The 17609-nt window shown below is 35.4% G+C and overlaps 1 protein-coding gene across 6 annotated transcripts; it reads left to right on the forward strand.

The window, feature by feature from the left end:
* Positions 1-5826: 5826 nt before the first annotated feature.
* LOC149205624 (uncharacterized) lies at positions 5827-9172 on the forward strand. Of its 6 annotated transcripts, XR_016252481.1 has the most exons (7): positions 5828-6835; positions 7135-7193; positions 7332-7385; positions 7636-7683; positions 7982-8565; positions 8834-8918; positions 8999-9172. XR_016252481.1 is itself a non-coding variant. In XM_089395128.1 (5 exons), the coding sequence occupies exons 1-5, from the start codon at positions 6585-6587 to the stop codon at positions 8056-8058; spliced, it is 489 nt and encodes a 162-aa protein (XP_089251254.1). In that variant the 5' UTR covers positions 5828-6584; the 3' UTR covers positions 8059-9172. The 6 variants fall into 6 exon arrangements, 1 of the variants encoding a protein (XP_089251254.1); XR_016252480.1 differs by having other exon boundaries at positions 7982-8918; XR_016252479.1 differs by having other exon boundaries at positions 8834-9172.
* Positions 9173-17609: the final 8437 nt, after the last annotated feature.

Here is a 17609-nt window from a genome sequence, read left to right on the forward strand (position 1 = left end):
CAGTGTCGGACAGGCAGTTAATGCGCAGTTTTCAAGATGAGTGCAGAGCAGGTCAAAAGGTATATTTCCATTCAAAACTACGTAATTTTCAGAGGGAGAGCAGGGCAAGCCATCAAGGGGCCTTCCAGTCAATTCTGGACAATTCAGTGGAACAGTGCAGTGACAGGCAACTTGAGCCCAACTCACATGACTGCATAGTTTTTGCAGACAATGCAAGGTAGGCAACTGGGCAAATTTTGTGCAATTTTGGGGAGCAGTGCAGCCCCAGGTCACATTGCAGTTCATGTTTTCCAGTAGACCAGAGGGAGGCTTGGTGAGTGATCTTGTGGGAAGGGCAGATTGGGTCAGACTTGGGGAGAACTTTTGCACAGTTCTGGGAGACATTCGTCTCACTCACTTCCAGGATTGCATAGTGTAGGCTGCCTCGGAGGAGAGCCTCAAGCTCTGCATAGTTCTGGGCAGCAGAGGAGGGTCACTGAGAGCTGACACTGCGTAGTGTAGCTTAGTGGGGGACGGTTGAAGGAGGGTTATTCGGTCGACAGATTTTCAGGAAAAATGGCTAAGTGTGAAAGCAAGTGAACTTGTAAATATATGACATTGTCATCACGCACTTAACGTGACTTGACGACAAGACACCTCAAACCAACAAGACAACATGTGCTCAGTGAGACTGAATTCAATGTTATGAGTGACAGGTGCGACATTTGAGAAAGATCTTTGAATGACCGTGACAACACTTGCACGATAGTGCTTGCAACTTTGTGTGTGAGTACAACCGATGTTCAAGGGAAAAAACAACTCATGCACACAAAGACAAACCTTCAAAATTTCCAGAACAAACTTGCAAGCATGATATAGAAATCAACATGCCAAAAGACGACCAGTGGTCGATCAAGAAAAAAGGGTGTAAAGACTTAACAAGAGCTCATGGAATGAGCCCGAGTTTTTGCATCCATCATGGAAAAGACCAAGGAAGGCTCCAAAATTTGGATGTAGGCCAAAATTTTGGAGGTGTTGCAGCCGCTACAACATGAGGATAATCTTGATGTTAGGTTAACTTGTCCTTGCACAAGAGGCAACACAATATAAAAGCACTTTGCACAAGAGGCTTTTCCTTGATCTTTTTTCTTGGATCTATGTTGAAATTGCAGGGATTTTTTTACCATTTTTCTCCCTCTATATTCATAATATAGCCATTGTGATCTAGCTATTATCACTTTCTACATTTTTCACGGGTTTTTTCAATTATGCACAGATTCCTTTTCCTTTTTTTATACACCCTAATTCATTTTTTCATGCTTTCCTTTAAACCCTCCTTATGACACTTTCCTGTATGTTTAAGATAATAGAGAAGAATTAAGCATTGGCTCCTTGATTAATCCCATTGTTCGTGATGGATCCTTTCCAATGTGAGTAATGTGAAAAATTCATGAGTTTGATGATGATTATTTTACATTTTCCTAATATGGCCAATGATGATAGTAAAAATTGTATATATATTAAAACTTTATAATAGTTTTTATATAAACCTAAACATAGTGGACAATCTTGTTGTGCTTATTGAATTCTTTAACCATGTAAATAATTAACAGAGATAATTACAATATTTGAACTGAGCTATTACTGATTTGAAGGAAAATAATTCTTTGTTCATGACCATGTAGAATTGAGTCTCACTAACACCATGTTTGAATAACATTAATCTATCAGTGTGGATAAATGAGACCCTGTTACATGAATCTATATATAGTTTGCTTCAAGTTAAAATAAAATTCATTAAACAAAGTCGTAGCTTGAATATTAGTAATAGTGTTGGGTGTAGGTGAAACTTAAATAAAATTAAATTTCATCATCTTACAAAGTAAATTTCTTGTCATACTGTAAACATCTGGTAGTTGTGTGCAGGGTGTTAGAGTAGGTTAGTTTTACAGTCGAAAGGTACCATCGAGTTAATTATTTTCTATTTTGAAGAAGGTCAAAATCATAGATTTGATCATTGTCATGTTTTGACCTATCACTGCTCAAGGGAGTCATCGTTAGTCGAGCTATCACTTTGGCCGTCAAGGTCAATCATTAGGAAGGAGTGTTTATTGTTCGGAAAGGTTTTATTGTTGAGTCCAGGTATTAGGTAATAATAGGTTGGTAATATGGTCAAATTTCTAGCTATTGAGGAAAGGATTTCGAAAAGATCCTAAGCATTAATGTTTTGGCCTATACCTTTGATAATCATCATAGTAATCCCTCTACCTATCTCCTTTTTACTCATTTCATTACTTCCCCTCATTCCCCTCATTCTCTAATGTTTACATTACTCCTATCGATTTATTTTAGGTCTAAAACCTTATTTTTGTTTTCACTTAACCACATTTCCCTAGGCCTAAAACTATCCCCTTTCCTAAACATCATTACCCACCATAATTGACCCATCGTCCTTTTCACCTTCGACAGACTTTGGTCATTAAAGTTATCATATCTAAGTCCTCCGCCACCCTACAACATTTGAACATCACTTTTTCGAGCATGTGAAATTTCATAAGGAATGCGGGTTACACGTCCATCTTGTTACATCAGCACCATAATTTGAAATCATTGTGAAGGCCGCCAATTTTCTGTATGATAACTCGCAGGAGATATGCAAAGAATGAGATGAGTGGTTTATTTCCAAAGAAAAGGTCATAGGGAAGTTCAGAAAGCGCAGAGAAACTCAAGAGTTGTAGGGAGATTTACAAGTTGCATAACAGTTTGAGCATGGCATGACATTTTTCCCGCATCGAGAAAGGCTACATCTCAAGCTAGTTTCGAGAGCACAAATTGAATGCAGAGATTAGAGAGGTATGGAGTCAGTCACCCTTTCTGTAAATTCTCATTGCTAATTCTCCTGCTCGTTGTGCTAAAAGCTTGTCTGTCACTGTTAAAAAACATGTGTTGCACACACTCTGTTCTGTTTAAAAACACAGTCTCACCTCTCAGTGCGATGTCTCATTGCTCTAAACTTAAAATCTGGATGATGAATCTTTCCTGAAGCATTAAATGTTAAATATGTTTTAAATTTTCAAAGCCTCCTACTTGTATTCCATCACATAAACTGTTTTGTCACCATCCTATTGTTACAACTGCTTGAGTGGAGCTTTGTTGTCATTTCAACCTATTTTCATTCCTTTGGGTCTGCACATGTAGCCATAACCTAAAATTCAAAATCAATCAGCTAGGTATTGAGATAGGATGGCCCTTGCTACCAGTAAAAAGGGAGGAGACCTCTTTCGCACTGAACCCAGTACTTTGAATCTGCTCAATTAATCCCCTGCCATTAGAGTCGCTTTTGAGAACACAGGGTGCATTCTCTTCTGCCATAAGATTTAGAAAGTAGGTCACGATGCCAAACTGGCTAGCTTATTTACTCTTAATTTTCAAGACAATAGAGTGAAACTAGGAGACCTGGAGATTATATTGACTGAGGAGTTCATAGATGATGCAACCAATCTCCCAACAATAGGGGAGAAATGGTTCAAGGGGGATGAATTAGAAATTTTGGCTTATAAGAAGTTTGTAAAACCAGAGTATCTTGACAAGTTTGCTTCCACCTTCCCCAAAATTTATTTCCAAGAGCAGTATGTAGACCTTCTGAAGGTTATCCAAAGACATTTCACTTGCGAGGGTAGTTTCAGTAGAATATATCGGTACCATCTTAGGTTTCTATGGCTTTTCACTGAAAGCAAGCCCATGAACCTCCCTTATTTCTTACTTAAAAGTCTAGAAGAATGGCCACCAAAGTACAAATTCAAAAGGATAACCATGATTCAAGTCTATTCCATTTCTCTTTGATCAAAATATTAGTTAATCATGTTGTTGAAAGAAAGGAAATGCATTTGGTCTTATTTTATTTCAAGTATTGGTCTCTTGCCACAAACTAGGTCACCTTCAATCAAGACAGATAAAGAAGAGCCCAAGCAAGAAAATCCAAAGAAGGAGAGTACTCATTCAGTCATGGAAATGAAACCCATAAAGAAGGAAGATGTGAAGCCAAGCAAGAACTTTGCAGGCAAGTTGAGCAAGAAAACTAAGTTGCACGACGTAGAGGATGACAAGGAAGACAAAGGAACAGAAGAACGGGTAACATCAGCTCAATAAGCCAGACTTAAGGTCAAAATTGAAGACATAATCCAAGAACAAGGTCTAGAGTTAAAAAAATCCAGGAAGAGGCAGCCCCTCGAGCAATAGTGGAAACCTCTGAAGACAAGAAGACAGATGTATAGGTGGATGACAAAGTGGATGAGGTCAAGGGTCTAGAAATGGTACAATCATATTATGAGGAGGACATAGCACCACTTGAGACAGGTGTTGTGTCGTACAAAGAGAGGACCCCAAGATAATAAATATGAGAGAGGCATTGTTTAAAAACATATGAGAATAACATTTATGGAGAAGAAAAACAGAGACATAAAACAGGCCATTAAATTAGCAGAAGACAAGATAGAGTCACCCTCAGCAAGTGCCAAAGGGAAGAAAAAACATGTTGCCTTTGTTGAACAAGCTAAGAATGTTGTAGTGGGGTTTCCTCTATGAATGAATGGCATGAAAGTCTTGGCATCCATCCTCTATCAAAGTCAAAAGGTAAATGTGTCTTAATGGAATACTCATGGCGGGCCCTTACATGTCCCTTTGGCCATTAAAGGCATTGCAAATGAAAGATAAATTTGTCTATAGGACATTAACTTTGTTTCACAAAGCATCTAGCATTTAATTTAAATTATTTTTTACAGGTTATATATGTTTTTTACTTTTTATTTATCCGTGCTGTAGGTAGAGGATAAACGCATTCGATTCATAGTGAAATCATAAATTAATCTATTATTGACTGAAAATCAAATCACTCTTTATAGTTAATATTTATAGGGACATATTAATTATTTCAACAATATCAAAATAGTAAATCTATATTGGCAAAATGAGTGTTACACCACATAGATATAATGGTTAAGAGTCAATTAATGAACCTTTTAATTGATGTTACTTCTGTATAAAGATGAAATTTGACAATTAAATTGTTTATTTTAATAATTTTTGTTATTTAAATATTAATTATTTTAACAATATCAAAATATTAATGAGTCTTTTAATTAATGTTACTTATGTATAAAGATGAAATTTGAAAATTAAATTATTTATTTTAATCATTTTTGTTATTTAAATATTAATTATTTCAACAATATCAAAACAGTTGATCTATAATAGTAATGAGTCTTTTAATTGGTGTTACTTATGTATAAAAATGAATTTTGACAATTAAATTATTTATTTTAATATTTTTTGTTATTTAAATATCACTTATTTTAACAATATCAAACCAGTAGATCTATATGGACAGAATGAGTATTACACCACATAGATATAATGGTTATGGAGAGCCCATTAATAAATCTTTTAATTGATGTAATAATTTTTGTTATTTAAATATGATTAAACATTTTTCAAAATTAACAATTATTTAATTAAATAAATATCAAAATTAACAAAACTATTAAATTTAAATGACTTTAATAAATCATAGTGTGAAAATTCCAACCCTCCGAGCGTTAAAGTCTAATATCAAAGCTAATTAAAAATGTGAAAATTCTCCAGGTTATGCCAATTAAAAATGTGAAAATTCCCCATACTCTTTGAAGATTGAAATATCCTGTGCATTGGATTCACTTGGGCCATCACTGAGTGCAATCAAAAAGATGGAACATACTAACATACACACCGTCACAGTGTTTGGTGAATTTTGACGATTGCGGATTTAATTACTAAATTAATGATTTTCAGGCTAACACTTGGCAGAGTGGACAATTTTTTCCGTATTTGATCAGACAAACGACTTAGTGGGTATAGTGCGGGCATTTATTTTCGTATTCGTTCAGGCAAACCACTTATTCCGACACCTCAGCACCTGCGTATCGCCTCCCTGCAAGGAAAGGGCGGAGGTATTCATGGATGCCGCCTCCTGCTCTTCTTCCATATCCGTCCGTTTTCTGCTCTTCATGTTTTTTTCCACGCCCTCTGCCTTTTCCACTTAATGCTGCTGTATATCTCAGCGTTGAAGGTATTTTGCAAAAAGAAATCGCAGCTGTAGGCCCTTGGGCGGGTTACCGCCTACTCTGGCTCTCAAGAATGGGGAGGTGGTGGTTTTTGGGCGCGTGGATGCCAAGAAGAAGAAAAGCCCCTTGAGATTGAAAGCCGAGCGAGAGGATTTCCGCGGCTGTACTCCTCAGCATAATGATCGAGTTTCGCCTGTTAATAGTGGTGGGATTTGGTCATGGCCACTTAAGGGTTCATAGCTTTTTCTTGATAGTTAATGGCGTGCTATTGGAATTGGCAGATATCTAGGTAGCGAGGAACACAAACCCTATAGCGAGGAACACAACTTAGGGTTTGAAGGACACTGGACTTGGTTTGAAGGACACTGAACTTGTAAAAGAAAGTAATGGTTGCTTGATGTTTGTATGTTCTGTGAGCGAATAATGTCTTTCCTTTTTGGTTGCTCCTCTTCCTGATGGTATTCTACCGCTGAAATTATTGTTCGAAATAACACCTGCAATACATGGATGTATACCGCCGTGGGATGGTATCCTACAGTGTATTGCCAATCTAACCTAGTTGCAGGGTTGCAATACATGGCATGGCGGAGGATCTATTGGGAAATAACCAAGTTGCATGGGTGGATTTATCGAACAATAATTTCAGTGGAAGACTACCATCGATCTGGAAGACTCATGGATTTCGAATCAACAGGTTATGGCTATATCGTGTTCATCTGTTATATGTCTTGGAAGACTCATGGATTTCGAATCAACAGGTTATGGCTATATCGTGTTCATCTGTTATATGTCTTGATTTTGTGTATTAAAAGATTTTATGTATTAAAATGGAAGAAGTTGAGTATTTTTCTGAATTATGAGCTGGAAAAATAAAGGTTCGGTTTTTTGCGCACTGAAATGTCCGAAGGCCTTACCATTTGCAAATGCGGTTGCAGCGTTTTTCTTTGAGGGAATCAGACCTTTGATTTGCTCCATTTCCTTCTTCTTTGGCATTTGATAATTACTCTCAATTTATTTTTGCAATTTCGTTTGCTCATCATTGTCGTGTTCTTTGCAGGTTGAGGAATTCTTACCAGTGGAAGAGGGTTACTGATGACAGCGGTTTTATTAGCGATGGTAACGAGTTTCAGTTATTTTTGTAGACTCTCACGCGTCTTCTGTTACTCTTTATGGTTTTGGAGCATTTTTTACAACGATAGAATTTGTGTTTTCAATGTAATCTCTGTGCTGCCTACAATAAGGACATCCCTATAGCTGTTACTGATATGCACGATTGTGGCGTTGATGCGAAGATCAACATGAATTTCGGTATGTTTTTTGGTTTGTTTTTAATGCTTGTTTGATTGTCAAATTTGGTATCGGTTAAGGTTTTACGAGCTGTTCTCTTTTGCATAAATTCAAGTATAAATTCAAGTTTAATGAGAGGTTCTGAAGTGAAAATGTCCTCTGAAAGTTAAAAATCTTAGATCCTTCACATTTCAACTTTTTGTATGGTTTGTTTGTGAGTTTATGTAGAAGATTGAATGCCTCAAACATTTATTTGAACTTATAATTTCAGTGGAAGACTACCATCGATCTGGAAGACTCATGTATTTCGAATCAACAGGTTAGGGCTATATGGTGTTCATCTGTTATATGTCTTGATTTTGTGTATTAAAAGATTTTGTGTATTAAAATGGAAGAAGTTGAGTATTTTTCTGAATTATGCGCTGGAAAAAGAAGGGTTCGGTTTTTTGCGTATTGAAATGTCCGAAGGCCTTACCATTTGCAAATGGGGTTGCAGCGTTTTTCTTTGAGGGAATCAGACCTTTGATTTGCTCCATTTCCCTCTTCTTTGGCCTTTGATAGTTACTCTCAATTTATTTTGCAATTTCATTTGCTCATCATTGTTGTGTTCTTTGCAGGAATTCTTACCAGTGGGTTTAACAATATTTGCACCTTCATCTTTGAGAGTTCCCAAAACCCTGCATCTGTAATTTAGTCTTTTATAATTCTTCTACATAGAGTCTTTTATAACTTTGAAGCATTGATCATTGATGAAGCCCTAGACCTTTTGTTGCAGATTTTTTATGCTCGATATGGTGGAGAGCTTACAGAAATCTCTTAATGTTATAAGGAGGGTTTACAAAGTCCCTCTTACTTTGTCGTTTAAGACTTCCTTTTGATCTTGCTTCCATGAACCACTATATATATCTGTGAAAAGAAAAAGCAAACCTCTAAGGTCCCGGAAGAGGGTAGACTTCGATTTTTCTGCTTTGAAGAGGGTTACTGATGACAGCGGTTTTATTAGCGATGGTAACGAGTTTCAGTTATTTTTGTAGACTCTCACGCGTCTTCTGTTTCTATTTTATTGTTTTGGAGCATTTTTTACAACGATAGAATTTGTGTTTTCAATGTAATCTCTGTGCTGCCTACAATAAGGACATCCTTATAACTGTTACTGGTATGCACGATTGTGGCGTTGATGAGAAGATCAACATGAATTTCGGTATGTTTTCTGGTTGTTTTTAATGCTTGTTTGATTGTCAAATTTGGTATCGGTTAAGGTTTTATAAGCTGTTTTATTTTGCATAAATTCAAGTTTAATTAGAGGTTCCTGAAGTGAAAATGTTCTTGTAAATCCAAGTTATAGTGTTGTTAAACTTTAAAATTTTAGGTGTTCTAGACATTTTTTGATGGTGCTGAATCCATTTCCACCATCAAGAAACTGATTCAAACACTGCTTTTACAAGATTTTTTGAAATTTTTTTGTCCAGATTGCAATTCCTCTGCCTTGTTAAATTTCTCAAATTAAATCAAGTGGATTTGGGAATTTGAGTTGACTTATGTAAAGCAAATCAGGTAGATATCCGAATTTCAGTTGACTGATGCAGAAATAAATCAGGTGGATTTGGGATTAAACGAGGGCTCTTTTGCTTCAGGTTTCCACAGTTGGAGGGGATGGCAGCTTATGGAGATATACAGTCTGTATCAATTTGGTTTGGGGTTGAATTGCAATTATGCGTTTTTGCAGTACAAGAAGAGACGGTTATTGACATATTTCCTCAGTTATTTGAACGTATTTGTCAAATATTCTGTATTAGAGTTGGTTTTTCCATACTTCATTTTAGTATTTTCTGTATTACAGTTGGTTTTTCCATACTTATTTTAGTATTTTCTGTATTAGAATTGGCTTTTCCATTACTTCATTTTAGTATTTTCTTATAACTTAAGTGAGTTAAGTATTCTAAGTTATAAACTCAAATAGAGATTTGATGCATAATAATATAATGGACATCTTTTACATAATATTACTCAATACCTATCATGTTAAATAAAAACACTGATGGGAAAATTCGAATTAAAATAAACCAACTGTTGCCATGTTAAATAACTAATCTAATTTCAAGTTTAAATGAATACATGAGCGTAACCTATAATCATTATGAATGCATGATCGTAATTCACAATCGAAAATGATGGCAAAATTCAAATTTCAACGTTTTGTATGGTTTGTTTGTGAGTTTATGTAGAAGATTGAATGCCTCAAACATTGATTTGAACTTATTTCAGTAAAACGTGAAAGGAAAAAATCACAATATTATGCTTATTCCTGTATTGGGTTGTGATGGAAACTTGTGATGGAAACAAAAATTTACTCGTTGGGTTGCTCTAGATTGAAGATTTCTGGAATGAGTTGTTATTCACTTGTATTCATTACCGTATGGGTATATGATGACTATCAACGTTTTGATTTCGCTGTTTTGCAAAATTTTCACCTTAGTTGTTGTGTTGATTTTACATGCTCACACATTTGATTGTGTTTGGTTAACATTTTTTGTGTAGATTTTGGTTAAGTCTGGTTTTCTGTTTAGGAATAAGAGTTTTGTAGGGAGATTCTAGGTTTGGCAAATTTGCAGTTTCTTCTACTACTTGAGACTATGGACGACTCTGTTCATCTGGGCTAGGTTTATATATAGAATCAGGCATACTGGTGCTATGAATTTGAATAAAGTACTCTGGTATTTTTTAGGCTTGAAGTTTTAACATTTCATTATGGTGATTTAGCTTGGTCTTCTATGGATTTCTTTATTGGGTTTCAGTGTTTTTGCATAGCACACCGACTTGTTAAAATGGACTTGTTGAATTGGGATTAATTTGTATGCATACATCGACCACCCATGTAGACCAACGACCTGGAATGCCTTCAATGAGCCTTAAATTCTTTAAATGGAACACTAAGGCATTCTAGCAACTCCGACTACTGTTTTTGGCTCCTACTTGTCTGGTATGGCAGGTGTTGAGGTTTCCCTTGTTATAAACTAGAAAACAAATTAGATATCCCAAATGATTGAGGCCAGATTAAACTCAGGTATGTCCTGCCACTTATTCTGAAGCTAAATATTATCCATGAATATAGTAACCACCCAGAGCTCAGGAGCTAGGAAGTTTCTGTGGATAACTAGAGGGTGTACTTGTGAATGCAGCTGCAGAATTTTGTGAAAGGTTCACTTGTCTGTAGATTGTAGAAATTTGATGGACAACATATCAATTTTAGTTGAAGAGAGTTTCATTGTATGGGGTAGGTTGTACCAGATTTAATTGTATTGTATATGTTTAATAATGAGAAATTAAAAATCATGAGGGGTATCGTTTTTACCACATACCTCTCAATTTATTATTGCAGGGGAGTGCCATTAAATTTCTGTTATGAACTCGTTGCAGTGGGAGATATTTTTATAAGAAAAATTGCAGCCTTGTCTGACAGTTCTTGCTTTATTGTTTCATTGCTTATACATGGATATTTAGCTCATACAAAAGGTTGTATCGATCTGGTTGGTATTCAGAGTACTTGGTCTCAGGTTGTATCGATCTGGTTGGTGTTCTTGCTTTATTGTTTCATTGCTTATACATGGATATTCAGCTCATACAAAAGGTTGTATCGATCTGGTTGGTATTCAGAGTACTTGGTCTCAGGTTGTATCGATCTGGTTGGTTTTCAGAGTACTGGGTCTCAGGCCTTTTGCAGTTTGGTTTGCCTTTCATAATTTTTATGATGTAGAACTTTGATTCTGTATCACGTATAACTATCACTCTGCAAGTACAGTTTCACTATTAGCTTTGTAAATATTTTTCCTTAGCAATAGCTTATGGCTTGGACAAGAAGGGTGGAGAGAAAAATACTGTTGTTTTTGATCTTGGCGGTGGCACGTTTGATGTCAGCATTTTGACTATTGACAACGAAGTTTTTGAGGTTTTGGATACAAACGATGATACCCATCTTGGAGGTAATTTGTCTGAACTCTGTCTCGCAGATTTACATTACAAATTTGAATACGTGCACGGTGGTTATCATTGACTTTTTTGGTTGGGGTTCGAGCTTTGAACTTACCAGGATGTACACTAATATGCAGGGGAGGACTTTGACTAAAGGATAATGGAATATCTCATCAAATTGATCAAGAAAAAACACGGAAAGGATATTAGTAAGGATAGCAGAAATGAAATAAGACATTCAATGTGTTCCTTGTAATATAGATATAAACAAAACATCTAAAGAAAAGTAATTGCACAATGATCCAGTGCAAGAAAACAAGGTTTTCCACTAACCAATTAACTCTTCTAGAAAAATTCAAAAATTCCAATTTAATAATCCTATAGGCCTCTCTTTGTACCTTTTGGGACAATTGCTAGTGATTACATTTTTATTATTAAACCGTGTTTTGTATCCTGGACTTTGGTGAATTCTGAGGGTTGGGGATTTAATTGCCAAATTAAATTAATGGTTAGATTTTTGTTGCATCGTGTTTTGTATTGAGTTTCCTTGATGCCAAGTTGTGCGCTATACGCTAGCATCAATAGACTCGTGGCCTCCTTACTTTCTGTAAACTTTTTAAAACTTGAAGAATATGAAGAATATGGGATGAAGAGAAACGCTGATTATTAAAAGGAATAAAATTATTTTTGAGAGTAGTCTTCAACGAAAATCACATCATATTTTATTTGTCGATGGGTTTTGAATTCTGTGTTTGAATTCTGTGGTTCATCGTCAAGACGAGTTGAAGAACCAAATCATAGTTGTATGTTAAATAGAGAGAGCAGGACTTCAAACGATTAAATTCACTGGGAAATGGCTATATTTCACTGGACAACTTGGACAACTAAGTTGTACTAACGGCTACTACTAAAGGATAAGTTTGATTGAGCACCAAGACCAAGAAATAGGGAGGGAGAGGAAAAATATTTTTTATTTTTTATTTTTTATTTTTTATTTTTTATCAAATAATCTATTAATAAGTCTTTTAATTAAATCGATCAATAGTTAGTAAGTTAATAAAGGGATATTATATAATATTTAATTTAAAATAATAAAAAATATCGTTAAATAGACAACCTATATATATTCTATATATAGAATATATTTATTATTAAGTAGTTATAAATTATTAATGACCAATGAATATATTTATTATTAAGTAGTTATAAATTATTAATGACCAATGAATATATTTATTATTAAGTAGTTATAAATTATTAATGACCAATGAATATATTTATTATTAAGTAGTTAGAATTCCACTACATTGGTCATTAATAATTTATAACTACTTAATAATAAATATATTCATTGGTCATTAATAATTTATAACTACTTAATAATAAATATATTCTATATATAGAATATATATAGGTTGTCTATTTAACGATATTTTTTATTATTTTAAATTAAATATTATATAATATCCCTTTATTAACTTACTAACTATTGATCGATTTAATTAAAAGACCTATTAATAGATTATTTGGTAAATCATAATAATAATAATAATAATAATAATTATTTTTCCTCTCCATATTTCCTGGTCTTGGTGCCCCATCAAACTTATCCTTTTGTAGTAGTCGTTAGTACAACCTAGTTGTCCAGTCATATATAGCAGTTTCCCAGTCAATTTAACCGTTTGAGGCCCTGCACTCTCTATTTAACATGCAATATAGCTGTTTCCAGTCAATTTAACCGTTTGAGGTCCTGCTCTCTCTATTTAACATGTAATATAGTTGTTTCCCAGTCAATTTAACCGTTTGAGGTCCTGCTCTCTCTATTTAACATGTAATATAGCTGATTCCCAATAAATTTAACGTTTGAGGTCCTGCTCTCTCTATTTAACATGCAACTATGATCTGGTTCTTCAACTCGTCCTGACGATGAACCACACTCGTGGGTTTGAAATGAGTCGACAAATAAAATATGATGTGATTTTAGTTGAAGACTACTCTCATAAACCTGATATGGATCACAAAAGCCTCAATTCAAAAATTATTTTTATTTTATTTTATTCTTTTATAGTTTTATGAGAATATTGGATGAAGAGAGACTCGTTATAAAAAGTAATAAAAAAAATTATTTTATTTTATTCTTTATAGTTTTATGAGAATATTAGATGAAGAGAAAGACTAATTATAAAAAAGTAATAAAAATATTTTATTTTTTTATAGTTTTATGGAGTATGGAATGTTTTATTTTTATTTTATGCTTTTATAGTTTTATGAATTGCACTGTTATGGAATGTTTTAAGCTAATACACACTTTATTGAGAAGAAAAATAATGAACAATATAATAACTCTGACTTAATTCTAAATATAATTGCATTTTTATTTTTACAAACTCAAGCATTTTTGTTTTTAAGAGTATCTTTGTTTTACAAACTTAATTTTAAATATAAACACATTTTTATGGAATGTTTCAAGCTGATGCAGGAGCATCTAGGCCTAGCTAGCAATGTGATGGTGTGGTCACATGTTGTGGCTAATGAAAGTTTGGAGGAAGAATTGGTTGTTTAATTTTATTAATTACAAAGTATGTAAGTAGTTAATTGTTGCCTAATTCTGAACAGAATTGAGAATAAGTGGCAAGAGATCCTCCCTGCGTGGAGATCAAGCCAAGTAGTTATATTGATTAGTAGGGTAGGATATGATTTCTAAGTATATAGTGAATTCCTTCATATGTGGAAGGAGATTGTTAGATAGAGCATATATGTATTTTCCTGTCTTTTTATGAAGAGGGAGAGAGGATTCGAGAGGATTCAAGATGGGATTGTAAGCCTACGGGCAGATTAGGAAAACAAAGGCTCCAATAAGAAGAATCAGGCCAGAGAGAGATGGAGAGCCTCAAGATGTAATTACGTGTTTGTATGTTTATATACAGAGAGTTGATTCTGAGTGTGGAACTGTGTATTTATGCCATTTTCGAGTTCTGTTGTGTATATATGCATAGATCGTTTAAAATTCCATCTGTAGGCATGTTGATCGACCATCGATCACTGTAGGATCGATGGCAATCCAGTGAGTAAATGAATGATTGTTATGTATATGGAGTGTTGTGTTTAAGACAGAGTATGGCAAAAATTGCATATTAACATAGAATCCATCAAATAGCGAACGGAATGAAGTCAAAGAGGAATAGATTGATCAATGCACGGTGGTCGTTAGATCTCAAAGATCAACAAACCAGATCAAATCGAGGAGAATAGACCAAGTGATATCGCATCGGAGGAGAGTTGTGTTATCAGAACTGGTTGAGGAGACTTAGCGATGGCGATCATGCGATAGAATGTCAACCGTTGGATTGGAAATATGATCGACGGTCCAGATCTAATCGCATATTGCAGAGTTTCATAGTGATAGCGATCACGCGATTTAGCGTCAACCGTCGGGTCAGAACCAGATCGACGGTCAAGATTTGGTCGGTGATCGCATTGCGGAAGGTTAAGTGACAGTGGATTGTGGAATGCCGATACGCCGATAGCGATAAAGTGTCGATTGGCGATCAGAGGGTTCGGCGATCAGAGGTTTCGGAGATCGAAAAGCGCGGCGGAAAGTTTAGCAAGGAGCGGACCTGAAAATCATTCTGAATGCGATTTTATAGCTTTTGAGATCCGGCCTAAGCGTTTATGGTTGGTTTTCTATGTGTTGCAATGTATTCCGATATTATGTGTCAACGATAGTCGCGATAGCGATATTGTGATAGATCCTTCGGAAGGGGCGATGAGCGGAATAGATGCGGGTGAAATCATTTTGAAGTTCTGCCTTAAGGTTTAAGGTGGGTTTTTCATGTATTCCCGTGTATTTCAATAAAGTGGCATGGTCCTGTGGTTATAAATGAAAAGGCATACAGATTAACACATCCAATACGTATATGTGGGCATGAAGCTTAAAAGGCTTATAAGGGTAAATGAGTCTCGATAAGGTGTTTAGGGTGTGGCATCCATATGTTTGTGTCATTTTGGTATCAGAGCAAGGATGTCTTGCTTATGAAGGTTGTGATTACAAAGGTATGAGAGTAGCAGCGGTTGAATGAATGGAAAAGTTTGGCACCAGAGTACAGCAGTGAGACTGTAGGAAGAACTTTTGGAAGTTCTTAGAGATTGTAGCATAACTTCATTCCAGATGAGGCTTGGAATAGATAAGGACAGATGAGTCCTTAAGAGTAGTGAGTGTAGCAACCAGAGAGAGAGCAAGATTGCTCAGTGCATGTTCTAAGGAAAGAGGACTTGGAGACTAGGCAGAGGAGAAGCTTGGTGAGAAGATCAACTTAGAAGAAATTTGATTGGTTGCAGGTGTAGAGCTCACATAGAAGAGAAGATGGCTATGGAAAGTCATATGAAAGGTTCAGAAGAAGGCTACAAGATGAAAGAGAAGGGTGCTCAAACAATCTGAGTCAAGTAGAGCTTGACAAGGAAATAGCTGAAATAAAGGAACAACTTGATGCGTTAGTAATGCTGCCAGAGGAGAACCAAAGACAAGGTTGAGTCTTGAAGAAAAAGCCAGTGAAGTGGCCTAAGTTGCAGAGAAGGTTGCAGCAAAGACATGTAAAGTGGTTGATAGAAAACCTCAGAGAAACAGAGGCAGAAATGGAAGTTTCCATTTGTAGACCAGAACAAGGTGAAATGTTGGGTGAAGAGGATAATGGGAGATCAGTTGAAGATCTCATGGACTATTGGCATAGTTCAGAACAATTAGAAGATATGATGACAAGGGAAGCAGATGAGGCAATGAAGCCTTGTGATTTTAATTCTCATAGTTTGTGTATGTTTGCAGGATATGCAGAGGATGATGGACAGTCTGGTGAAACTGTCACAAACAGGAATGAAGCTCTTGAGGTGAAGTATGATGGAGAATGCCTTTTAGAGGAAGAAAGTGTTGATTTATTGCAGCAAAAGAGTTCATAGATAAATTTATGTTTGGTGTAAGACAGTCAGGTGAAGTTGATATGGACCAGAAGTCTAATGAAAATGCCATAGTGGTATTCCAATAAGGTAAGCAAATGAATTTGTTTGATGAGATTGATGAAAGAACTTCGCAATATAATAGTGCATAAAACAGAATAACTTAGGAGGATTGCCAGGAAAAGAATGAAGCTGAGAACGAAAGTTGTGATGAACTACTGGAAAGATTTCACATGGAAATAGAGTTCTTGGAAAGATTACTCAAGGAACCTGAAGTAGAAACGAAGCTTTCAGAACCTGATAAAGAAGAGATTGTGGTTACCATGCATGATAAGGATGAAATGTTTCAAACATTTATAGAGTTAAGTAAATGTTTAGACTCTTCAGTTAATGATGTGACTGTAGGTACGAAGGACAACATTAATAAGTATGATGTTGAAATAAGGGAAATTGAACAGAGCCTATTTGAAGGTGAGATGGAAGATCAAGAGCAGCAAGAAAGTTATATCCTTAGAGACATGAAGGAAACAAAAGTATTAATCTAGCAGGATGAAAATGGAAGGAACCAGCAATTTAAAAGAGATGATCAGCAACATGAGAGTGAATTTGAGGAAGGCATTAGATTGCAGGAGTATAGCAACTGGCAACAAAATGAAGAACGGGAGATTAGTTTGGCAGTACAAAGAAAGACAAGTGAAGACCGAAGATACAGATGGAGAACGAAGAAACGGGTCAAGTGGAAGCTATTACAATAGAGGTGGAATGGCAAGCTGATAAGCGAGTTCAGGGAACTTGAACAAATTCATATTGATTTGTTAGAGAAGAAAAGATTCAAAGAAGTGGAGTCACAACAAAGAGGATGAAGGATCTTGTATTTTAAAAACTGAAAATTATTGTTTGCTTGTAGGTCATGTAAACTTGAGAGAAAACAAGCAGTTATTGGAAATTGTCATATCAACAGGTGGAAAGATGACTACCCACAGTCATATGAAGAATAAGGAGAAAAGTTACAGTCAAGTGAAGGAATATGTCCAGTCAGATGACATCCAAAATATAAGTCAGAAGGAGGATGGCAAAGGAATTATTGAGATCAAAGAAGTGTTTGGAAAGGAAGAGATCCATTCATACGAATATGGAACAAAGAGTTTTCTCAGGAAAACTGATGAAGCTAATACAAAGCAAATGGAGAATCTTATGGTGTGTTCAGGAAGTGGGAGTCAACTGGAAGAGTTGATGATGAAATTCTTTGAGGAGACCTTGGTGTTTCATAGTTTTGAAACTAATATTTTGTATGTAAATGCAAGATACATTGAAGTAAGGAAATTGTTT

Source organism: Pinus tabuliformis, chromosome 1_2, assembly GCF_031772625.1.
Source record: "Pinus tabuliformis cultivar Carrire ecotype Pingquan chromosome 1_2, CPIR1, whole genome shotgun sequence".
In the NCBI taxonomy this organism is placed as follows: domain Eukaryota; kingdom Viridiplantae; phylum Streptophyta; class Pinopsida; order Pinales; family Pinaceae; genus Pinus; species Pinus tabuliformis.